This window comes from Helicoverpa armigera, chromosome 2 (genome assembly GCF_030705265.1).
Source record: "Helicoverpa armigera isolate CAAS_96S chromosome 2, ASM3070526v1, whole genome shotgun sequence".
Classification (NCBI taxonomy): domain Eukaryota; kingdom Metazoa; phylum Arthropoda; class Insecta; order Lepidoptera; family Noctuidae; genus Helicoverpa; species Helicoverpa armigera.
Window position 1 is genome coordinate 72,670 of NC_087121.1, and position 26,412 is coordinate 99,081.

General features: G+C 40.3%; 2 protein-coding genes across 5 annotated transcripts in view; one reads left to right on the forward strand and one right to left on the reverse strand.

Annotated features, from left to right (window-relative positions):
* Window positions 1-1,920: 1,920 nt before the first annotated feature.
* On the reverse strand, window positions 1,921-14,898 carry LOC110382867 (nuclear protein localization protein 4 homolog). Of its 3 annotated transcripts, none has more exons than XM_049843833.2 (10): window positions 14,609-14,898; window positions 14,033-14,299; window positions 13,777-13,952; window positions 13,031-13,203; window positions 10,336-10,551; window positions 9,936-10,262; window positions 6,790-6,950; window positions 6,307-6,719; window positions 3,627-3,725; window positions 1,921-2,144 (listed from the first exon to the last, which is right to left on the reverse strand). In XM_049843833.2, exons 1-10 carry the CDS (start codon window positions 14,627-14,629, stop codon window positions 2,132-2,134), a joined length of 1,866 nt encoding a protein of 621 aa, XP_049699790.1. In that variant the 5' UTR covers window positions 14,630-14,898; the 3' UTR covers window positions 1,921-2,131. The 3 variants fall into 3 exon arrangements, with proteins under 3 accessions (XP_049699790.1, XP_021199245.2, XP_049699791.1); XM_021343570.3 differs by having other exon boundaries at window positions 1,921-2,147; XM_049843834.2 differs by having other exon boundaries at window positions 1,921-2,147; window positions 14,536-14,898.
* A 3,376-nt stretch (window positions 14,899-18,274) lies between these two features.
* The window catches only part of LOC110378481 (uncharacterized), a 34,084-nt gene continuing 25,946 nt past the window's right edge, over window positions 18,275-26,412 (forward strand). The window contains exons 1-3 of one of the 2 annotated variants that reach the window (XM_049843838.2): window positions 18,275-18,673; window positions 19,238-19,343; window positions 20,611-20,702. In XM_049843838.2, the coding sequence (XP_049699795.2) occupies window positions 19,259-19,343; window positions 20,611-20,702 (177 nt within the window). In that variant the 5' untranslated portion in view covers window positions 18,275-18,673; window positions 19,238-19,258. The remainder of the gene's footprint in view (window positions 18,674-19,237; window positions 19,344-20,610; window positions 20,703-26,412) is intronic. The other variant, XM_049843841.2, reaches the window with a different exon arrangement.

Genomic DNA, 26,412 nt, shown 5'->3' on the forward strand with positions numbered 1-26,412 from the left:
AAAATTTGTGTGTATTTGTGTATAATTGATTATGTATGAATGAAATCAGTGCATGCATTAACTTCGGAGAAATTCAAGTTTCCGCTACGCGAACGTTTGGCCATTAGCTAGTTTTCATATAAAGCGCTTACATAGAGAGCTGTAGATTTTTACATACGTCGTTTTGAATTTGTTTATATTTGTTTAAAAAACAGATTTAGAAAAAGTCGTAGGGTTTAAAAGATAAAAATATAAACGTAAAATACACTTATTAGGTCTTAGTTCTTAAAGTATGCAGTTTGGGGTCTAGATTTTCACGTTTACACAAACCTTGTAAGTGTCTCCAACATGTTGCCAAGTATCAATGATGTTCCGTTAGTAATTAAAAAGTTATAGGATATTTTGTCATGATATATGATGAATAGATCACTGTTTACAAAGCAGTCGAATATCACGACGTTCTAAAGGAATTGCATGGTAAAATGTATGCCAATAATTAGTTTAATCATTCAACTATTCACTTGCATAATTATAATTATTAATATGGTACAGTTGCGTACACAAGCGTTAGGAAAAAATAAAACAATTGCATTTCTTGAATGAAAAATATTTTTTTAATGATAACGCCACTATCTACGACATTTTAGTTAAAATACGTAACGTTTATTAAAGTTATTTTTAATCACCTAGTTAAGTAATTTATGTAAGTAACGATGATAAAAATATTTTTGTACACGGATATTTAAATAGAGAAGTACTTGTTAATTGAAGATTTATTTTTATCATAGATAGTGGCATTATTATTAAAAAAACATTTTTCATTCAAGAAGCATTGTTTTATTTTTTCCTAACGCTTGTACTAATATTAATAAATACTAACCTTCCAAGTTAAGAACGTTTCTTAGACATATGGCAAGGCCGCTTTTTTGTAGCTATCCGAACTTGGTCGGATTATGTAGGTTTTCGATGCTCCGTCAGTATTATAATTGTCTTTCTTTAATTACTGAATTTAATGACATGAAATTTTGCAAGTGAATAGTTGAATGATTAAACTAATTATTGGCATACATTTTACCATGCAATTCCTTTAGAACGTCGTGATATTCGACTGCTTTGTAAACAGTGATCTATTCATCATATATCATGACAAAATATCCTATAACTTTTTAATTACTAACGGAACATCATTGATACTTGGCAACATGTTGGAGACACTTACAAGGTTTGTGTAAACGTGAAAATCTAGACCCCAAACTGCATACTTTAAGAACTAAGACCTAATAAGTGTATTTTACGTTTATATTTTTATCTTTTAAACCCTACGACTTTTTCTAAATCTGTTTTTTAAACAAATATAAACAAATTCAAAACGACGTATGTAAAAATCTACAGCTCTCTATGTAAGCGCTTTATATGAAAACTAGCTAATGGCCAAACGTTCGCGTAGCGGAAACTTGAATTTCTCCGAAGTTAATGCATGCACTGATTTCATTCATACATAATCAATTATACACAAATACACACAAATTTTTGGACACATCTCTTTTCTTCTAAAGTCTATGGATTAAAAAAAGTTCCGCCAGGACAACGTTCGCCAACGTTCGCCCAGCGGAATCTGTTTTTGGTGAATTTCTCCACAATGGCTGCATACACAAATTTTTATTTACCATACACAATTATAGGACGTCATACACTAATTATCTGCATAATTAAAATCTTTAAATTCAACAATATTCCGCTGCGCGAACGCACACTAAAATTTCGGACCACATCGATTTCGAGGATAAAATATATTAAAAACTAAGTTTTTGCGCCTTGAGAAATAAATGAGCAAGTTTTCGCTGATAAAAAACAGAACCTTTGATGTAAGCGCTGTCTATAGTCTTATCTGTCATAGTATGCCAACTTATTTATATCGCCGGTAATAAAATTGCAGACCGCTTGTTTTAGTTGCTGATATTTATTATTATCATTACAGCAAGTTCAGACCGACTTATACACTTATACGAGAATTCACTAAGATGTAGATGCGACGTCCGCCGCCGGAACAGTACAATACAATAGAAAAATAATAGAACAGCGGGCACCGCGGCGCGTGTCCGCGTTATCTCTGTATGCACGGTCGCTGTCGCCGCCGACCGACGACCACTATTTACATCGCGTTGCTTCTGAAACAAATAGCATGCACAATCAATTTTAGTATAGACAATATACACTCCTCATGAAGAAAAAAATGACTAGCGGAGGTGCCATGAAGAAAATCTAAGAAAGAACAACAAATACTGAAAACGAAAATAAAATATATATTTTGGGGGGCTCCCATACAACAGACGTGATTTTTATGCTCATTTTCTAAAAAATGGTACGGAACTCTTCGTGCGGATTCCGACTCGCACTGGTCCGGTTTTAATTTAATACCAAAAATCATTGACAGAAGTCCCAAAGAACCGGAACGCCTAGTTGATTCACTCGTAACTGTGCGTTTTGGTCATGTTCACCGTACGAATGTGACCTAGAAGAAGGTGCCTGACCAACCAGGGGCACGATTCCGCTATTTTACTCAAGCGACATACGATTCACATCCGACTGAGATCCAATCCCGACTCAATTTTATTACGATTGAAGCGTATATGGTTAAAAAGTGCTATTGCGATCATATTGCGATTCGTAACATAAAATAATTCTAGTTTTGTTTTTTCTTTACATATTACGCACATCAATTAATACATATTAGGTACAGTTTAAAGACTATTTAATTACACCTTTAATGCAAACGGAGAGCTCTACTGTGCATCATGTGACCGAGTTTTTAAAAACAAATTCGGGTTCGCAAGTCACTACCGGGCCCATGAGCGAAGACAGATTGCCGTCGACGGACACGTCTGGGAGGACATCATCATCATCATCATCAAAGAATATCCCAGCTCATCCGCAAGACTTGCTTTTAGAAAGACGATGTCTTATAATGTCTGGTCGAAGGTGACGGCCGGAAGCTTATTCAGAACCTTCTCCACAAACTTGGGCACGTCGCTCGGATCGGTCACGTCAGCGGGACACCATCTGGTCGTTCTTGATGAGCAACCTGTACAGCAGCCCTGTACTCTCATTTGCTTTTTCCCAACTATGTTGGGTTCGGCTAAGATAAAGATGTTAAAATGACAGCCGAGATCCTACAATTTATCGTAACTCGTCATGAAAAGATGTTCAGAATGGACCGCGGCGAAGGAATGCTGTAATATTTGTGTGTGTAGACATATTCAAAGTCATATTTGTGAATCACCATGCAAGGTTTTATAAATACGATTTCATAAAAATAATTCTATAATTCTATTCTTTTGCCGCCGTTTCACCGCCGCCAGACGATCCGTTAGCCTCATGGTAAGTTATTAACTTACTAGTGTTATGGGTGCTAACACAACTGATAAACTACATATAGCTACATATATAATATTTATAAATACATATAGTAACATCCAGACCACGGCCAACACGCATGCTCATCACACAGATGTCGACCGAACCGGGAATCGAACCCGGGACCTCAGGATCGGCAGTCCGGCTCGGTGAGCATCGCGCATCGAGGTCGTCAAGTATTGTTTGTATGCAGTATTTGAGTACATTTGATGAGGTATGACGTGTGTGCGTACCTGGGCATGGCGCACATCTCGCAGGCGTCGTTGTGCGGCGCGTTGTGGAAGGTGCACAGCGGACACGTCCACACGCCCGCGCCGCCGCCCAGCGCCGCGCTGCGACACAACACGCTTACACTCGCACCGTCCTCTCGCCCGGGACGGTCACCATCATCGCATTGCATCGATCGCGGTCACAATTATATACAGTCGTGGTCACATCATTAAAGACACCCCGTGACTCGTAGTGAAATAAATAGTTATGGTATTGACATGAGCTTAACCACGATATAAAATGTTATGTAATTATTATTAAAACAAACATTACATTGTATTCTTTAAATTAAAGACAACAAATATTTACTTTCTTTAATACTTTAGATTTAACGCTCTACGGGAACTGAACACTAACTTTTGTAGCAGATACTTGGCTGGTCAGCTAATTAAAGACAGTAAAAGCCGAGGAAAAAAACGAAAGATAGAAATAGTCGCCATACCTTTTCTTTAAAGTGAGTAAAATATTTATGAGAACACAAATTAAGTAATAATTAAGGTTCCCTTCATTACAATTTTTCATTTTAGTCCAATCAATACGACTAAAACAAAAATTATGGTAAGTAAAATGTTTTAGGCTTTTTTAAATAAAGTTTTGTCATGGGGATTCATTCATACCACTTGAATTGTAATAAGGATATGGTTATAAAGGAGATTGGGCAAGAATGTATGAAGTTTGGTCCAAATGTCCACCACGAACGAGACCTATATAATTGAATAGTCCACTTAATTTAGAGTAACTTTTACTAAGAAAGTAAAAAAAAAACAATGCCAAAAAAAAGTTATAGCCAAAAATGTATTCTTAATTTTCGGTAGTTTTTGTATGTTATCATTATTATTTTTTATTTTATTCCACTTCCATTTCTGCACTTTATCTAAAAATGAGTAAGTCTAAGATGAGTAAGACACATTTGCATATAAACGGCCCATATTTTTTTGCCCGATGGATGTACGAATCATAACCAATTGAGGCGCCAGAAGTGCTTGAATATACTCAGCGGTGCCTGGATCTAAGAAAGTTCGATGTAACTGGTGGTGTCTTCTCTCTAATAATGAACAATTTTATTTTGTCAGAAGTTACAGAAAGTACGAAAATCGAACAGCAAGAAAAGTAATTGAAAACATGAAATTGAAAAAATCTATAAACGTTTTATTTGATTTTGCTATAACTTTTTTCTGGCATTATATTTTTTTTTACTTTCATAACAAAAAATGTTCTATATTTAACGGGCTATCTAGCCATATAGGTCTTGTTCGTGGTGGACATTTGGACCGGAATCGCCCATTGTCCTTTATTATTAAAGATGCTTTGTTAAAGGCACTAAGAAAGTCAAGGTTTGAGAACAAGTGAAAACCGACGCCGAGGAAAACTTGTCCGCAAACAGACTTTACAGTGGTGTTATGAGGAAATAGAGAACCATTCACATTATTCCGTATTGTCTGACTATACGGAGTCACCTTATGGACGAAAATTGTGTCTGCAGAACTTTAAGATGACAGCCGGGTCGGGAAAACCTGTAGGGCATGGGTATTGGAAGATGTTACTTTTGGAAAAGCACCGCATGTAGGTACATTCTTTAGTTGGCGTTTTCTATCAAAGGTGAAAAAGTTGCTCTGAACAAGTATTGAAAAATGATTTTTTTATCTAATAAAACAAAGGGATTTGATGAATTCTAAAAAAATATATTGATTTTAGACACCTCCAAAACATGTAGTGGAACCAAATTACTCCAAGAAAGTTCTCAAACGTAGGAGGCGAAAATGTTATAGTGTGGGGCTGCTCGCCACTGCTTAGTGAAAGGCCCTTCAAAAAGGTTTTATTAAAATTCAAGTATAATATTTCAGAAACAAGCATATTGTTACAAACTAAGCATAATTTACCGGTCATTAGGACTTTCCAAATTAGAAAAGTTCTGAAAAACACTGCAAGAACGGGCAACTTATGGCGGTTTTGGTTTGGCCTATTGCAAATTCAATAAAACCAAAAATGGTAATAGGCGAAAAATACCATGGTAATAAGTCGTACATGGAACATTGATACATTTTACATAGATTTTAATTAAGCATGGAAGAAACTTTCCTTAGCGACTTCTACAAAACTGACCGCATGCTCGTTTAGGGATGTTGTACCTACTGTTATTGAGGTAAAAGGAAATAAACCAAATATTAATACTTATTGGAATGTTTAATTATAGTGTAGGGAATGTTGTTGTACAAAGTTAACTAACTCTAATAAAATTAATAATTTGTATTTCTTTCTCTGAGCAAATGGAGTGTCTTTAATTAGATGGCCAGGCCTCGTTATGGATCATACCGTCCGCGATTCGGATAAAGCGAAAAAAAACTAGGTGCGGGGGATTATTGAATATTGTCATTAGTTTTAACATTTCAGAATGCCCTCTTAAATATTTTGAAATAGAAAAGAAAGTTCCTATGGCAATCTGAAAAAAGAAATACAGATGAAATGCACCGGTAAGTTAAGATTCCAACAGTGTCTTTAATTAGGTGACCACGACTGTATATGAGGTCTCCAAGGTATCATCTATAAATTGCTGTGTCAATCTAAATCCAAATCGGTTCAACTGTTCTAGCGAAAAAGCGTAACAAAGGAACAAATGAACGTCGAGGTGGAGGTAAGGGGTACCTGTCGGCGTCGTGGTCGGCGGCGGCGCGGCACAGCGTGTCGAGCGTGGCGGCGCTGGGCGTGCCGCGCCACGCGTCGGCGGCCGCGGCGTCGCGCGCCCGCACGGCCGTCAGCAGCGGCTGCAGCGCGTCGGGCGACAGCGGCAGCGCCTCGTTGGTGGCCAGGAACAGCAGCGCGTGCAGGTCGGACGCCGCCTGCAGGAAGCTGTCGGCGGCCGCCAGGTGCGCGTGCAGCGCGCGCAGGGTCTGCAGGTGCTGCTGCAGCGCGCGGTTGGCGGGCGGGAAGGCGGCCTGCGCCCAGAACGTGGGCGGCGCGCCGGGGCCCGCCACGCCCACCGGCACGTCCACCAGCAGGTACGCCACGGGCACCCGCTTGGCGGACACGCCCACCTCGTTACCGTACGCGTCTCGTTCCTGCAGTTATTGTAGGAATAAGAGTGACTGTCGATGAGCACCTCGCCGGGGCCGCGGACACGGCGGGTACCTTGTAGTAGACGTCGGGCACGTACTGCGCGTCGCAGGAGTCGCGGATGTAGCCGAGCTCGGGCGCGTCGCGCGTGGGCAGCAGGATGTCGTCGCGCACCAGCGCCTGGCACTGCCCCGACACCTGGTAGCCCTCCAGGTGCACCTGCTTGTCGCTGTCGCCTGCAACCACGAGGGACCTCCGACACCGCTCCATCGAGCGCTTCACTTCACATTCAGTTGTAAAGAACAACTTTCCATAAAAATGTGTTATTGTACACTTGCCTAATGTTCAAACGTCTACTCAAAAATTTAGCTTTATTATTGAAAAAGGCGAGGCATTTCAACAAACCCATAAAACTTAAAATACTCGTGTTTCTGGAATATCTAGTTTACTACAAGAAAAGAAAACTTGAAGATCGTGCTATTTGACACTGGATAAACCAATAAATACGCCAAAACTAAGCAAATACACAAGCTAGGTAGGTATGTTAGTAACATCGATGGCACTTGTTTTCCATAATAATATAATAATACCCCTACTTCTTCCGAGCCCTTTCCCAACTATGTTGGGGCCGGCTTCTAGTCAGTCGTCAGACTTACTGGCTTCTGATTACCCGTAAAGACCCTAACATGTTCAATGACAGCCGGGCCCACCCAGAAAGTACACACAGACTTAGAAAAATTTTATGGTACTTGCCTGAACTGGAATCGAACCCACACACTTTAACTTGAGAGGTTGCTTCTTTACCCACTATGCCACCACGCCGTTTTCCACACCTACTAATCTACTAGGTGTTGATTTGCATTTGTGCAATATTTCAGGAAGTGGACATAACATACGTAAATAATCGATTGAATCACTAAATAGCTAATATGCGCTGCTTTTTTTGTCATTGTAATGTAGTATTTCAGAAGTACCTAACCCAATCTTATGAATAACATTTATGAATGATCGTTGCGTATGCTTTGTGTTTGCGTTTCCCAGGCAGCACACAAGTCAGATAACTGGCCAAGAATTTAACTCTATGCAGGGTTAAGCTTTATTATATATGAATATAAGCTGAGTGTATTACCAAATTATGTATTAAAGTTATTTCTTGCTATAATAATGCTATCAGCTGAATTAGTTTAGTAATTTGCGGATTTTATTTCTTCAAACTGAATAATCATCATAAAAAGTCCTGCTGCTCAAGAGTTCGTGTAATCTTTTGTATAACATTGGTATAAAATTCCATTATCAAGCATGATACTGGATAAGCTGTATTCTGTTTTCTTTTAGTTGTATTACACACTACACCTTGACAGTTATTCAGCTGCTGTATAAAATAGGCGTTGTTTCTGTTATGAAGCATATAGTAACTTAACAGAAATAAAGATAGCTGTTGTAACTACTTTATGACGCTTTGAGTACGAAATTACCGTCATGTGCAGCTACTGTAGTTAAAGCAATATTAACAGATTCTGATGCAGAAGTTTGCTGCGTATTCATGAGAAGTATTTAGACATTTTTAAGCTAGAAGAGCTGTTCTGGAAAGTTAGTCAGAATTTTACCGGCTGACAGTTTTGTAGGGTTACTACGTGAAAATGCATCGCACGTTTGTAGTAGGTATATAGTACCTACTATGCTTATTTATTTGTATCGTACTATTTATGAATTCTGTACTACAATTAGTTATAATTAAGTATGTAATTTTTCGTATCGTAATATTTTTTAACCGACTTCTAAAAGAATGAGGTTCTCAATTCATCGGAATCTTCTATAATTATCTGAATTTGATAAGAACTAAAAATAAAAAATAATATAGCTTTCCTATAATGTGGGTTTTTATTATTATATGACTGAATCCTAATTGTTTGATTTACAGTACGAATGTGTGTTATTATAGAACAGTTGTCGAAAAATGTTTAATGCAGTCCACTTTTAACCAGAGCACAACTTAATAAGTGGACACTTATGGTCTGTTATGCATACATTAGACGGTAAGCCACTGTGCAATCAGATTTTATTCAGAATGTGCGTCGTCGGATTTGTCAATATTTAATTTGATCAACTTCTTGCTAAAATATACCTGAAATAAGCTAAACGCTGTGTATGATCTGAATATCTGAGCTTTGAAGGACTCAGTCAATTATAATATGTTCATTCATCATTCACTCATCATCTGGCTAAAAGAGCTGTAATACTTGTGTTAAGGAACAAAATCTTTTTATGTAGAAGATATTCAGCTTGTCGTACAATTATTCAAAAATTAATCATCTTTTACGTTGCTATTACACAGCTAATAGCAGTATATTTTGTGCCCAAATTGCTTGAATAACGTCTGAGTAAGCGCCATATCAGCTATTTACAGTAGTTTTTTTCTGCAATTAGCTTCTATGACTGCTGTTAAACAAAAATTACTCAAAAGGTTTGTGCTGGCTGGGTTGTGTGAGGGCGCAGCACGGTTTTAAGACCAGTAACACACGCGCCAAGTTTAAATACGGCCAGGTGACATTGACGGCTTTCCGAAAAAAAATTAAACGAAAAAAAATACGTACCAATTTTTTTGTTGATTTGGGTTGAGAATCATTAGCATAATTACGTCCTTTAATATTACATGGATGCAAATCAACAGCTTGTCTACTATTTATTATAATACAGGGAAACAGTATTTGTTTGCGCCTGTAAATTGAAACCATTTGACAAATTCTTTCGGGATACTTCAGGAAAATCTCAGGTATTCTAATCGTACCTTGAGGATATCTATCAGAACATGTCCAAAATCTGTCTCTTATAAAATGACAAGGTGGGGCGCGTTCAATGATCAACATTAGTTTAAATTAGTTGAGCCACCTCGGCGCTGCTTGCGTCCTGCTTCCGATATAGCGTAAATATTTCACGAAATAAGGTATTCAATATTCGATACTATAGGTAATAGTGCTATTGAAGAGATGGAAATTGGTTAGAAACAAAGCTGAAATCATCAGGGCATTTCCAAAAAAAAAGTGAATGATCGAGTATTGGCACTGTTTCGAAAACTTAGTTGGAAAGTATTTCTGAATAACTTCTAAATATTTCAAATGCATTTTGACCGTTTTGGGCAGATACATGCATCGAATAAGCATACTCAGTAAGGTTGTATTTTTCGAGTAAGATCGAGTATCGTAAGAAGTAAGAGACGGTACCCGTGACGCAGACCGTGACGAACTTAGAGCCGAAGTACCCGGAGGAGGCGTGGCGGCAGGCGTTGGGATGCAGGTTCTGGTAGTGGCCCGCCATGATGCACTCCTGCGCCGACAGGAAGTGCGTGTCCACGCCGCGGATGTGGCGCACCGTGCCCGTGGCCGTGTCCAGCGGCAGCAGGTCCGTGAAGATCCAGCCCACGGCCCGCAGCCCCAGGCGCCGCGCCAGCTCCGCCAGCAGCGGCGCGCGCGGGTCGGGCTGCAGCGCCACGCTGTCGCGCGTCGACGTCTGCGGCGGCTCGTAGATGGCGGCCACGCGCGCGCGGATACCTGCACAGGCGCGGGTCAGGCGGGGGTCGGGCCGCGGTCCGCCCGGGCGCCGCCCCGGCCCCGGCACACCCACCTAGCGGCACGTCGGGGTGGCGCTCGTACTGGCCGAGCAGGAAGCCGACGCGCTGGTGGCCCGTGGCGCGCCAGTAGGCCAGGAAGCGCTCCACCACGGCGGGGTGCTCGAACAGCACGTTGTCCACGTGGCGGTAGGGCTGGCGGTTGAGCGTGACGGCGCCGGGCTGGCACTTGGAGCAGATGCCGCGCGGCCACGGCGGGTGCTCCGAGCAACCTGCGCGCCACCATCGACCGTCGCTCGGTTTCATTATACTATATTTGTGGTACTAATTCATCATCATCCTCCGAGCCTTTTTCCCAACCATGTTGGGGTCGGCTTCCAGTCTAACCGGATTCAGCTGAGCACCAGTGCTTTACGAGAAGCGACTACCTGTCTGACCTCCTCAACCCAGTTACCCGGGCAACCCGATTCCCCCTTGGATAAACTGGTGTCAGACTTACTGTCTTCTGAATACCCGTAACGACTGCCAAGAATGTTCAATGACAGCCGGGACCTACAGTTTAACGTGCCATCCGAAACACAGTCAATGGTGTCTAAGATATACTTAGAAAGTACATACAAACTTAGAAAAGTTGCATTGGTACTTGCCTGACCTAAGATCGAACCCGCGCCCTCATACGTGAGGGGTTGGTCCTTTACCCACTAGGCCACCATGACTCCTAGGCCGCCTAGGTACTAATTATATCATTATCTTGTATGTCTCTACCAGACCTCGGGACTATAGAGTCCCGGATTTTTGGGAGGCGAACGTGGGGCCGAAGCCAACACGCTGAAGCCCTTTTGAGACAACTTTAATGAAATGGTGACACAAAACCGACGATTATCCCTGTATACACAATAGAAATGTACCCAAGGACAATCCCCGGTTCTGTGCTAAACTATTGCTAACTATGGATGAAAACTACTTGGGCTATTGTGATGGGATGCTAATGGACTAGGAATGGGAAAACTACGGGAACTATGGCACCTGCCGATAACAATGTAATAAATACACGTAAAAATGGCAGGTGGAGACTCGCCAACTCACTTACTGGGCCCCCGGGAATCAGTCACTGAAAAGCAACAAGAGGGCAACAGGTACATGAGCGGCTGAGAAGGGTGAGGATACCTCGGCGGACTTTAAACGCAGATCACGCGCTCCCTGTGGGTCCAGCATCACCGGCCCACTCGCCACTTACCACGAGGCACCTACCCTCCGAGCATTGCTCTAGCGACTCCACTCTGACCGGCCGGTGAAGGCAAGCCAAGAGGCGGGAGACCTATCCCCCGTCATGCTTCACTCCGGCAAGCCGGAGATGGGGGACAGTATACTCTCCCTGGAGCACTCGGATATATAGCCCCGCGGGGTCGCTACTCCCCGTCATCCGCCTCAGATGCCCTGCGGGGCAAATTATTATTATAGAATCTGCCAATTGACAATGTGACATAGGGGTAGAACAAATGACGCGGGTTCGATTCCAGGTCAGGCATGTACCAATGCAACTTTTCTAAAGGGCTTATTACACTTTACTAAATTTAGTAGCCTAATTAGGATTCAGAAAAAGAACGAAATTAGAAGCTTCTAATCACACTGTTCTAAATATAGTTACTAAATCAGTTGCCTGCTGAAATGCAACAAAGGCGGACGTTTATAAATAAAATGATCCAGTGCTGTCCAAAAATAAAAAAATTGGCCTCGCCGTGGCCATTGGGTCCATCAAAATAAAGGAAAAGAAAAGAAAGACGTGGGTCAAGGAATATTTATTACTGCGAGACAAGTTATCAAACATGAATATAATGAGTGTTTTAGAACCGGCAGACTTCAGAAATTATCTTCGAATGGATTCAAGATCGTTCGATATTTTACTAAGTCTTGTGACACCATATATACAAAAACAAAATACTTTTTTAAGAGACAGTGTTAGTGCAAAACAAAGATTGGTAGTAACATTACGATTTCTTGCAACAGGGAATTCATACCAAGATTTGAAATACAGTTCGCTAATATCTCAATAGATATGGCATGTCCTTATAAAGTTCGATTATATGACCTAAAACGTCTTTTTCTTTCGTCGCCATTCTCAATTTTTCAAATAACAAACGGCATGCGACATATTGACTCATCGACATATCGACACTCGCCGAAAGTGCTGCACACCGACTAAATTGACTAAATGCGATCATACTTTCCTAAATTCGACTCTAATTAGATTTCTAAATGATTAAGTGAGTCAGTAGCCGTACTTTTTCCTAAATTTAGAAACCTACCTTCCTGAATGCGATTACATTTGTCTGAATTTAGTGACTAAATTAAGTTAAGTGTAATAAGCCCTTAAGTTTAGATGTACTTTCTAAGTATATCTTAGACACCAATGACTGTGTTTCGGATGGCACGTTAAACTGTAGGTCAAGGCTGTCATTGAAAATCCTTGGCAGTCATTACGGGTAGTCAGAAGCCAGTAAGTCTGACACCAGTCTAACCAAAGGTTGAAGGGGTCAGATAAGGCAGTCGCTCTTTGTAAAGCACTGGTATTCAGCTACATCCGGTTAGACTGGAAGCCGACCCCAACATTGTTGGGAAAAAGGCTCGGAGGATGATGATGAGTTCTTGTTGTCCATGTTTTCTTTTATTGCTGTATGTCACCAACACTTTGAATATACATAGACAATATGTTTGAACTAATTATTATCTATGGCAGCAATGCAGACTCACCTGGCTTAATTTTACAAGAGAGCTCATCTAATGAGATAAAGTTGCCTGATGTGATTTTGCGCAAATATGCATGAAATGACATGTGCTTGATATTGTGTTCTTTGAGGTAGCCCTCGTCCCAGGGCTCCAGCGGAGAGCAGTGCACGCAACAGCCCTTGGAGTTATGTCGGCATCTACAATCAAATAACATCTCAGACTGTTCTTCTGTATAGGTTTATGTCATGTTCTCAGCTACACAGCATTTATTCAAAAATATAATGCGTGAGTCGAAGTACGGTGAATGTTCGCCGTTTTCCAAAGGCACTGATTTAAAGAAGCAGTTCTAAATTTATAGGAGTTTTGGTAAGTTCAAAATTATGAATGGCATATTCATTAACTAGTTCAGCAGTTAAGTAAACAAAAAATATGAAATGTATCAGTGAATAAATAATCGAGCTCACATGGCCAGTGCTCAATTATAGATAAATAAAAAATATTATTTACTGCAGTGACAAAGTTTAAAATTGCATGTATCTATGACCCAATGACATACTTGCTTAATTTTTATATGGTTTTAAGCACTGTATGCACAGTAAATGGGGAAGTCTGGCTTGTTTTGACATTTCAAATATTTAAAAACTCTCCTACAAAAAAAATAAACCGACTTCCAAAAACACTTTTTTTGGAAGTCGGCACCCTAAACTTGGGTGACATAGGCATTTTTATGAAACCACATAAATAAATGATATTTTGTTAATATTACTCACAGCTTCTCATCTCGTTGCCTTTGAATGTTGCCTGACATGCGGTACAATTGTAAATCTACCTCATCCTCTTCCACTGCTATTGGCCGAGCGGCTGTGGTCTGGGCTGCAACCACTGTACTAGAAGTTGAGGGACCAGCCTCAACAGGCTCACCAAATGGTTTGTTATTCTCATTAGTCTGCAATTGAACAGGCAAGTGTAAGAAATAGTTCCAGGCATAACTAAATATTGTATATAGCACTTGTATGAATGGGGCACCTCTCCACTGGTGGATGGCTGATCAAAGAGCACAGCACCATTGACAGGGCTAAGGTATAGCATGTCTCCGTGCTGCAGGCCGTAGTCGCGCAGGCGCCGCGACTTGCTGGACGTGACCTCCTCCTTGCGCTGGCGGTCCTTGTGCAGCGCGAACGCGAATGTGCTCAGGTGCAGGCTCTCGTGCACGCGCTCGAACAGCTGCGCCGTCACGTCCGTGTCCAGCATCTCCACGCGCGCCGTGCCCTCGGCCGACTGCACGCGCAGTATCTGCACACAGTAACGATACCGATTACCGACAACCACTAATTAACTTGCCTAACAAAACTGCACGATCATTGTAACTTCTAACCTTTCCTTTTGAAACATATTCGACAGCCTTGCCATTTGAAAACTAAAGTCGGGAGCTAATAACTACTACTAATAGGTAGCTCAGAAAAAGTCAACTTCGAAAAGTTGACTAGTGGATCAACAGAAAACTTGAGAATTTACAGTAATCTACGAACCGTTCGTAAGTAAATAATTTACGCGTTATCCTCTGCAAGTATTTGATAGTGATCGAAATAACAGTTTTTTTACCATTTTCTTTGATCCCGACATTCCTGGCTAGAAGTAATTTATTCTCAAAACACCAACAATTCACTGACATAACAATCTTCACTTGGTTGACACATTCACTGACAGACAGTACAAGGAGTGTTTCAGGGAATTAACTCTAATTATCAACATAAAGTACTATTGCACTCTTTCTTTTGTATGTAAATAGACTATTAATATCTCTCACTTTAATTTGATTTTGATGGACTATCTTTGCAAAGATAAAACAACAGAATTTGTCGAGTAATGACACTGTCAGTCACACATTCATTCATTTTTTTTTTTTTTTGCCCATAGGGCAGGCTAAAGTCTTTCGACCATACTGCCTAGTCTTTCGTAGGTATTTATTTCTTTCGTAATATTTTTTAAAAATTTTGTCATACGTGTTACACATTCATTCATATCATGACTCATGACATTCAATAATTCATAACGTTCATCATGACAGTTGACGTTGTTGACTTGAAGTATGATCGAATACAACTAAGAATTTTTTTACATAGGGTATTATATAGTATTACTAGCTCCGCCAGCGGCTTCGCCCGCGTGGTGTGTTGACAAAAAGTAGCCTATGTGTCAATCCAGGGTATCACCTATCTACATACCAAATTTCAATCAAATCGGTCCAGCCGTTTTTGCGTGATTAAATAACAAACATACATCCATACGGATATTGGGCTCTCGGCGCGGAAGAGAGGGGATCGCTTTGCGCACCCGTACGCATAAGGCAATAAGGCAGTAAATCGCTTCTGCGCAGGTGAAGGTCATGGCTCGATATCCGTGCCGCTAACTGTACTCACAAACTTTCACATTTATAATATAAGTAGGATAAGTAGGAAGTAGGATATAGTATTTTTTTTATGTGAGTTTTTTTGTTATACAAAAGCAGACACCTCGTGTGCAGTTCGCAACGTTAATACGTGCTTCATGGTCCCAAACAACATATTTATATACTGCAACACTTGCACCAGGCATACTTATTAAACTTATCCATGTTATCAGACATGTATCTTGTCCATACTCTTGTATGGCGCGGAGACCTGGACCTCGTATGCCAAACAGGAGCGGAAATTAAACAACTTTCATATGCGCTGTCTCCGGCGTATACTGGATATTTCGTGGAAGGATCGAGTAACAAACGAGAAGGTGCTTAGTATCGCGGGCATGCCTAGCATAACCGCACTTCTTAAACAAAGAAGATTGCGCTGGCTAGGGCATGTGTAGCGGATGGAGCCTTCTCCTGGGACAAATCTCAGACGCCAAAGGACCAGTTGGGCGGCCATTGTTGCAATTTAAAGACAGCGTTAAACGCTACATGGTGTCCTTTAAAATTGACCCGAACATCTGTGATGAAGCTTCTGGTGACCGTGAAAGTTGGAGGAAAATACTATCTGATGGCGTGGTCGACATTGACAAAGCCTGGTTTGATCTACTCTCCCACAAACGCGATATACGTCACGAACGGATGGCACAACCAAAGACCAAGGAACTTGACACGGATGCAGCTTAAATCATCTTTTATAAATGTAAAAGGCCACTGATGATGATCCACGTTAGTGAAATAATGAGGGATTTTCTTTTTAATTCTTTTCGTAGCTAATGCGTAGATGATGATCTTGATACGTAATTGCAAGGAACGGAGCGTCATATCTTATTCACTCACACACTCATTACGTATATGTAATTAACAATTTAAAAAATATATAATGGGGAATAAAAATAGATTAAAAGATATAGATAAAGAAAAAGAGACAAGAGGTCAGCTAGATTATTATCCGAATATCCCGAGAGATTTTGAAAACCATTTTTGCCATCAAATCTGAATGGGAGTTTTTCTTTTCAAGAATTAAAAAAAAATGTTCCACAATAAAGTGACAAAGTGCGTTCTACCTACTAGTTGATCATCATCCTCCGAGTCTTTTTTCCGGTCGGCTTCCAGTCTAAACGGATTCAGCTGAGTGCCAGTGCTTTACAAGAAGCGACTGCCTATTTGACCTCCTCAACCCAGTCAGTCATTCAGTCATTGGTGTCTAAGACTAATATATATACTTAGAAAGTACATACATACTTAGAAAAGTTGCATTGGTTCTTGCCTGACCTGGAATCAAACCCGCGTCCTCATACTTGAGAGGTTGGTTCTTTACCCACTAGGCCACGACTTTTTACTTTTTTACCTACTAGTTGATATCGAGCAAAAAAATCACGTTTGTTGTATGGGAGCCCCCAAAATATTTAATTCCTTATTCTAGTTTTCAGTATTTGTTGTTATAGCGGCAACAGAAATAGGTACATCATCTGTGAAAATTTCAACTCTAAAGGTGTCTGCCCACTATCCCGTAGCATACCATGACCGTGCTAGGAACGTATCAGGCACGGAGAGTAATCCGATACGCTCTATTTCGCCCACTGAAGCGGGCCGACAGCGTTCTGAACCCGTTTACAACCCGTATTTAATCTGTATGATGCCCGTATGTAACACAGCAGGAATTCTTTCAATATACAGTGGTAAAGCATCGGTTCGTTCTCGTACAAATATCAGTGATGTGTAGACGCGTTAAAGTGGTGAAATATTGAAATAGTTATGGCTATAAGGAAACGAACGATTGAACAACTGGCAATTATTGCAAAAAACACTGGACTCGGGGGCTCAGTCACCGTGTAGCCACCTGCGCGCAGCGGTCTGGCAGCGTCGCGTGCCATGCACGTAGCGTATCCGCACCGGCAAAATAGGTTTGTTTCCACTAGTTTTACTGCTTAGTTCTACCGTAGAACTAATGGGAACTTTTTTGCCACTAGTACTACTATATGAGATGTAACAAAATAGTAGAACTATAGTCTGTTTTTTAATCTCGTAGACTAAATTGACACTTGCAAAATGTCAAACTTTCTAATAATTTTGCTAGCTCTGTGGTGCAGTGTTGTACTTACGATACCGGTTCGTTGAATCGTAACTTTTTATCTATAATAGACGAATTTAATATTCATTTAAAGTTTTATATTTAAAATTCACGTACGGACACATGGCTGTACGACGTGCTACAAACTGCCAGGGATATCTGACCACGCAAAGCCATGCGTAATCATCAAGGATAAGCCCATTATTTCAGGATGACTTATTGTAAAAAGTTACGATTCAACGAACCGGTATCGTAAGTACAACACTGCACCACAGAGCTAGCAAAATTATGAGAAAGTTTGACATTTTGCAAGTGTCAATTTAGTCTACGAGTTTAAAAAACAGACTATAGTGGGAATTATGGTTTTAATTGGTATTCCCACTAGTTCCACTGAACATCGGCAGTAGAACTAATGAGACATAATTTTGTTCTACTAGACAGAAGAAGTACAGTCGACGGCCGATAGTTGTGATTTTTTTCAGAGCTCAATATCGATAGCAGTCAGAATAACTTAGATTTTTTTCATGAATTTCAACAAAAATCAAATGTTTTTTTTTAGAAAAGTACTAGGACAGCAGAAATGAAGAGGAGCTAGTAAATCTTTTTTGTTCATCTAATTTTATAACACCTCTAGGGTGGTGTTTAAAAATCAGACATTGGGCTATATTATGTATATGGCCAAACCATTGACATGGCCAAACACTGACACACAGCTGATGGTGACAGTGTACGTACAACAACACAACACAACAACAAGGAAATGAATTAATCAAATGTTAAAATCAAATGAAGACGTGAAGCTGATCCAATGAGGTCTGATGAAAATGTATTGTACGTGAACCTTATATCAAAACATGACAATACTATACTGAAACAAATGTCAATGTCAAAATTCGATAAACAACAAATCACCGTGTCCTGCGTTTTCTGCTCCGTAAATAAAAAATACAAATCGTAATCGCAGACGCATATACAATATCTGAATCGGCTTCCTATCACAACAACCACTCGTACATCTCAAATATTACCCAGTGTAGGGACATTGTTGTCTCTTTTCTCAGAAAACAAGAAACAGCCGGCACGAGAGCAGAAAAAATATTCGAAGTACCACCATTACCTAGTTAAAGGAAAGAAAATATATTTATGAAAGGTGAGAAGGTAGTTATATTTAACACGAAATCATCCTTTGCTTCAAATTTAAGCGAATTTCGCTTTGAGGATTGATTGAGGCACGATCACGTAAGCGCGCAACAAGGATCTATTATTGATGTTGCAGTGCTGTTTACACAGAATTAAGTATGGTATAGTGAGTGGGTGACATGTGCAGCTACCTGTGTGGACGATCCGGAATGCCGTGTTGTATGATTGTGTTGGCGGTGTTATTTATAAATGATATTTGTGGTGGGCAGTCGGCAGTCGGCGCATGCGGCGAGTGGACGAACTCGAGTCTCGTGAGCCGAGCGTTCCGCCGAGAGAGTCGCCTCGCGTCGCTGCATTGCTGCACCGCCGTACACGCTTGCCGCGTTCTTTGCTCATTTTTAATGATTCATAGTTATTAACTGATTTACTATAATTATCATATCGGTCTTGTATCTTATAGTCTTACAATACAATAATTTCTTAATAAGAAATTAAGTTGTTAGGCAAGAAGTGCAGTGCTTGAAAATATTGCAATAACTTGTGCTTTAACAAGTGTTTACATATTGCTTTAAAGTGAGCCAGTGAAGTGGGCGCCATGGCTGAGCAGGGCACTCCCGTGGAGCTCTACATCTATGATCTCACTAATGGGCTTGCTTCGTTGCTGTCTCCCACGATATTAGGTAAGCATACATATCAACTTGGAACTGTTTTGAAATACAATGATGTAGTTAGCCATATATGTTTAACTGAATGAAACTGCTTGTTATAATTTTATTATCAGTATTTAATTAGAAATGCCTAATTGAGTGCTTTAAAAAATTACTTTTGCTTAGTATCATAATATGATCATCATGAAAACTAATTGTTTTGTAAATACTAGAATTAAATAGAGTGCCTGTTCACATGAGCAAATTGGTTGTATCAACATTACATTCATCAATCTGAATCCCTGGGATGTAGGACATTCAGCGAGAAACAAGAAACAGGCAGTGGGTTTGTATATGTATAAATGAGCACCACCTTGCTCTAGCTAGCTGTTGCAAACTTGGCTGTGCACAAAATCTAAATCTTTATTTAGACTTGACTGCAAAACAGGAATTTCTTAATGTCAGATATTTACAAAAGACAGTCCCCAAAATGCCCTCCCTTCACTAGGCATGAAACCGGCGGCATTGCCGCCGGCATGTGTGTAGTAGCCTTGATGTCTCTCCGGTCGTGTTGTATTGCCATCCCATCGGACTATGTGAGAATATAAGAAGCGATAGTGAGTGCACTTGTGTCAGCGCAAGAGTTTGTGCACCTTAATACGTCTGTATGTCCTGCACAATTTCCAAATCTCTTTTTTTACATGGACAGATAATTGGCAAGGAGGACATCATATAAAATTCAAAACAACATGCTGTTACTTAATCTTCTAAATCACACTAATAATATTACACACTCAAACCTTCCTATGTTTATCCTGAAGTTATTAAAACCGCGAGAAAAAGCTATTCACATGCATATGAGTAGAACACATTTATAAAATACCAAACAAATGTAGCCAAACCCAGGTGAAACAGGTAGCGAAGTCAGTTATTTTAGTTAAAGAGTAAGTACCTACATACAAAACATTTTTCCAATCACACAAAAGAACCTGTTGTTGAACAACGAATGATGTAGGTATATATAGAAAGTCCTTGAAACATACTCGATGACTGCTCTTCGAGTTGTAAGTGGGTCACTATGTGTTATGGCATAGCTGTCACCCAATAGGCGAAGTAAACAAGTGAGTGTCGGCCCGCGCTCACACTGGCGCTGAGAGGGGGGGGGGAAGGCAGCGTGGCTGTGCAACGTATCGATTAGCACTAAATGACCGCCCTGCCGCCCCACCAGCTGTGTGCGCTGGGCTATAGACTTCAATGAAGTTTTCCGACTAATAAGATGTACTTTATCGTGACTTTGCAGGTCGGCAGATCGAGGGCGTGTGGCACACCGCCATCGTGGTGTACCAGCGGGAGTTCTTCTACGGCGGCGGCGGCATCACTAGCTGCGCGCCGGTAAGTATCGCCCTGCTCAGATAATTAGCCTTACTACCACTGTGCTATTACCACTCTCTAAATTATTGTCGTGAGAGCAGTGTGTGTGTCGTAGTCATTGGTTGAACTTGCTATTTGATTGAACGAAGACAAAGTAAGATCATTTTATTTCATTTAGGCTTTTATAAGCACTTATGATCGACAACAATATGTTTGGTTCTAGCCCATTCCAAAACTTCTCTTGCCCAATTCAGTTAGCTTCCTGTGGAGAAGAACGGACAAGAAACTCAATGGTTTCTCTTTTTAAAATTAGTAGGTATTACAGTTTATGGTATGCATTGATACGTATAATGATAGTATAGCATGCAAGGATCGAGAAGAGAATCGCAAACAAAAAAGATTTGATAATAAAATCGGTCGGTTATTTTATTTAATTATTTTTCTAGCTGATGCTAGATGGCGCTGACCTAGGTACGTGAATGGGAACGGAACGTCATATCTTATCAACGTCATTTATTGTCAGGTCGTATTACTAAACGTTTTTGTTATTAATAATAAAAAAAAAACACTGAAAATCAAGAAAAAGCTGTTCTTAGGTGCATCAGCCTAGAATTAGGTGTCTAATGGATACGGTTATTTCACCACCGACTTCAAGGCCGATGCAGCTTAGAATAGTTTTTTTTGTATTTCAGTGTTTTTGGGAGTCGGTTATTTTTTTGTATTTATTTATTGTATTTTTGGCCTTTCAGTGACAAGCATAGTTGTCACTATCCACTATGTAAGTGGAAAGTACTCATCAATACGAATAATATAAGCCCAAACACGAGGTAGTTTACATATTCGGATGTCGAGTTCCTTCGACCTTCTCTTGTCTCCATCAATAGGTCAGCCCCAAACCTTCACTGTTACAAAGGTCTCGTCATTACAAATAATGTAAGCCCAAACTCGAGGTAGTTTACATATTCAGTTGTCGAGTTCCCTCGACCTTCTCTCGTTTCCATCATCAGGTCAGCTCAAACCTTCACTGTTGCATAGTGTTATCAGACGTACACCTCATTGTTAAGTGTTTAACCTATGCATGCCTACAATTTTCGAAAGTTGCCCTCGATTTCTCAGGGTTTCTATCATCAGATCCTGACCTGATGATTATGGGACCATCTGGGAGGTATACACTGGGATATCAAATAAAATAAAATTTGCAAATCGGTCCACGCGTCTTCGAGTAATGAACGAGGTGAACATACATAAAGAAAAGATCCCGACGAATTGAGAATCTCCTCCTTTTTGGGAAGTCGGTTAAAAGTTTAAAATAGCGAATGAAAATGGAGTAAAAAGAGAAAAAAAGTCACTCAGATAACTATCCGAATGTCCCGAGAGGTTTTGGAAACAATTTGTCCAGATGTCTGAATTTCTTGGGTCTCGGCTTAAAAGGGGTTTGCAATGTTATTTTTTTTACCTTGGCAAAGGCTCATTCATGTAGTAGGTACAACGTCATCTGGCACTGTTTTAGGAACTTTTTTAATTCTCAAAAAGAAAACCTATTGAAAAAACATCAACACAGTGCCATCTGTGCAAGCTATTTGATGCCATAATAGCGCCACAGTATGAAAAAGAAGTTTTGAATCACCTGACTGATTTCATATCCGATTTTTTCAAAGTGCTATGTTACAATGCGCTGACTAGATGGACGTTGAGTGACGCTTGTTCAATCAATGTTCGGCCTAGTGATTCAATTAAATGTAACATCCGATGAAGGAGCAAGTCGTTCAATCAAATAGAAGCTTCATCGAGAAGAGCGCGGCGTATATTTGTCGTTGGTGGCGGTCGCTGGCAGCGCGTGCTGATGACGCTGATGCCGGGGAATGCACCCAGCGCTTCGCTTTAGATATAAACGCACCAACATTTTTACTTGTTGCACCGTATTGTTTTGGCACAATTCCATTTCCCAATTGATGTAGTAAATATCCAATATGCCATGAATTATATTATTGCATTAGCGAACATTACCCGGGTTATCATTTCGTCTCATGCTAGATACAGAGTACACCTGCAGCCCCGGCCCGTTGGATAAAAGAATAAATACTGACAGTTGGGTTCCATCGTTACCAGGTCGGGAACTGATGATGGAAACCCTGTGAAATCAAAATGATTTAATCAAACTAGACTGAAAATCAGTATCTTTTTGATCGTCATAAAAATACACAATGACAGCCTCCTTATGATTAAACTGTTTTAAGGAACGCGCTGTGGACACGGCGCCTATTTAGTCTGTGACGGCGCCGGCGTCTATTCTTAAAACACATAATGTTTTATATCAACACCTACATTAAAATAGTTTAGACATTTTCGTTCACGGAAAACACGCTTTTTGTGGCTGTCATAAATTGTCAGATAGCGCGGTTTACGCACGTGTTTCTACTATCCTCATCATCGTCAGTCTTTGTGTCGTCCCACTGCTGGGCACCACAGGCCTACTTTCACAAAGAGAAAGATTGACGTCAATTACGTGCCATCTCAATGCTGGGGTGCTGGGAATTTCAGACTTTATACGATATATATATAGTTTAGTAGTTAGTTATTCACATATAGTTTTTCACGATTTTATCTACCTACTAGCTGTTGCCCGCAACTTCGTCTGCGTGGGCAATATAGAATCGTCAAAATACTACTTATCCCGTAGGTGCATTCTTTCACGTGACAGTATAATTAGGATTAGCACTTAGCAGTCGCATAAATTCATTGATCAAGGTTGTGTTGTGGATGTGACCATTTATCTAAACAAAAGAAGTAAAGTTTGTGACGTTGTGGATATCTCTGGATCTAGTCAGCCAATTTGGAAAATTATTACGTATGGTGCGTAAGTAATTCTCACAGGAAACAGCTAAAATCAAGGTATATATGCTTTGAGTCTGACAAAGCTGTCATTTGTACATGTACATGTATCAAAATCCTTTCTTAAGGGTTGCCTACGCCATAGTAGCTTTATGCATGCAAAGTCTCAGTCCGATCGGTTTAAAATTGACAAAGTTTCATACAAACTTTCATCCCCTATTTTATCCCCTTGGGGGTAGAATTGATCAAAATCCTTTCTTAGCGGATGCCTACGTCATAACATCTACCTGCATGCCAAATTTCAGCCCGATCCGTCCAGTGGTTTCAGCTGTGCGTTGAGTTGATAGATCACTATGTCAGTCAGTCAGTCAGTCACCTTTGAGTTTTATATATTTAGATTAGGTTTGCTGTTGCTTTAGCATTGAAAAAACTAATTTGAACGCTACTTTTACTTTATGACATTATTTTGGCTTTTTCTTTTGATAGGAAAGTAAATGATCGTTCGAGTTTTTTTTTCGTATCATTTTGTAACATTTAGCGTGCGGCACTGTGACTGTGCAACATTCTGACGCAAACACTGTAACAAAGCGTCTTGATTAACTTAAATGTCCGCAAAATTGCAATGTTGTATGCGAACCATACATTTGTATGACGCGGACACATGCACTGCACGCGTGTGTCGCGACTCGCGACACATTTTTTGTTTGCGAACAATTTTGGTGGAATCGCGCCATCATGATAGAAAAGACGAGTTGTACACAATGTGGAGTAATAGGAATAGACACGTTAATGTATTCGCGCAGTATGGATGGTGCGCGTCACCTGGCGCGCGACCACGTAAACAGTCTATTTGAGAGCGCGCCGCGCGCCGGCACTACCGCCGAATGCAATAAACATTTCATGCACCTTGCACACACTTCCTTACTTTCAAGTTATTTTAGACATGCGGTGGAGTCGCCCGCGCCCTCGAACCACTCAAATTATCTAACAAACTAGCGGTCGCCTGCGACTTCGTCCGCGTACAATTTTTTTTTTATTGTAAGCAGGCTAACTACAAATTTTAAGACCATCACTTCTAAAACAGGACTTCCATGCGAACTATAATATCAACCCCCGTTTAACCCCATAAGCAATAGATTTTTGTAAAATCCCTCCTTAATGCTTTTTGTGCTGCTCTTAGAGGCCGAAAATCGATCTCAGTGGCGTGCACTTGGAGAGACCTATGTCCAGCAGTGGACTGCGATAGGCTGATGATGATGATGATCCTCCTTAATGCATGTCCCTCTATAAAGAACCAACGTCCCTTCAAGTTTGTAGGAGTTTATAGTTTCTGAGATTTCGTAATTAGGTACCTAATCAGTGCATAGTATTTCGCTTTTACCCGTTTTACCCGGTTTTACTCGCGTCCCGAGGGAACGACTTCCCGTACCCGGGTAAAATATAGCCGATGTTACTCGGGGATAGTGTAGCTCCCGAACAGAGAGAATTTTCCAAATCGGTTCAGTAGTCCTAGTTAAGGCTGTGCACATCGTGCGCTCACTAACCGATCATTATTTTGCTGAGTTGTTATTTTAAAATTACAATATTTCCTAAGATACTCATTTGAATCGAATGATGTAAAGGGCAATTTTGTTTTAAATTTAATACTTGTTATGAATAATGTATTTATTTGGATAAGGATTAATATCATATTTATAAAAACACCTTCGCAAATAATGCCTTATTTTAGAACAAATTTGGTTAGCGTAAAAAAGGTTATAGTGACTGAGCTGTCGCGGACTTTTTTTTAGAACTATTATATTATATAATATTAGTACAGATTACAATTAGGATCATGCATCCTTACTGTAACGTATTTTGACCAATTTTTTACCGACTTCCCAAAAAGGAGGAGGTTCTCAATTCGGAAGCTTGTATTTTTTGGTCGTAGATTTGTTCGCGCATATCTTCGTCATTTATAACCGATTAGGATTTGAAGGGTACTCTTTCCAAATAGTCTCATTGATGATGAAAAATCGAGGGTTAGGTACTTTACTGTAAGCGTGCATAGGGTAGTAACATAACACTCACGCTCAGGCGCATGTTACTTGATAGTTATGACTCAGGTGTATCTGAAAGGCTGCGGGTTGTTCGAAAGAGATACCGCGGCCCTGGTGCATAAAAGGCCTACGACGGAACACGACGGTTATTAGTCAGTAAGAGTCTGACACTCCCTCACCGCTGCTAACCCACAGCGGGATTGGTCATTTGATGATTTTTGACATCGTTAAAAAAAAAAAGGTGTATCTGAAAACATTATAAACAGTCAAGAAGAAACATTGTAAAACTAAAAATCATCACTTTTTAAACCGTCTTCTAAAATACTAAAACAAAAAAAATCCGTTCAAGTGCATCGGTCTAGATGTCGGTGGCGAAATAAACATTGCTGCATCCCTTGTGGACGGATTTATTTAGAAGTAGTTTTTTTTTATTTTTGGTTGAGATTGAAGTCATAAGCTTAGTAGTGTGCTGTGAATGAGAGCGGCTGCGAGGCGGGCGCGCACGTGTCGGCGCGGACACTCGTATTATTAGTTGCAGCGCGGCGCCGGCTGCAGGAACTTGTCTATTCACGTAGCACACTGACGCGCCCCACATCTCATTACTATTACTATCGCCAAATATATGACTAGACCTCGCTCATGATTTTATATGTATATGGCTAATATTGCATAAAAATCCATAATTTTCTTCGTACTCATAGAATTGTTTCTTGTTTGTTTGTATCCGGCTAAGGCTTCGAAACTACTGGACGTATTTGATAAATTATTTCAGTTTTAGAAAGCTACACTATCCCTGATTAACAATTAATGCTGTATTTTTTCCAAGTACGGGAAGAAGTTCCTCGGGATCTTATGGGGAA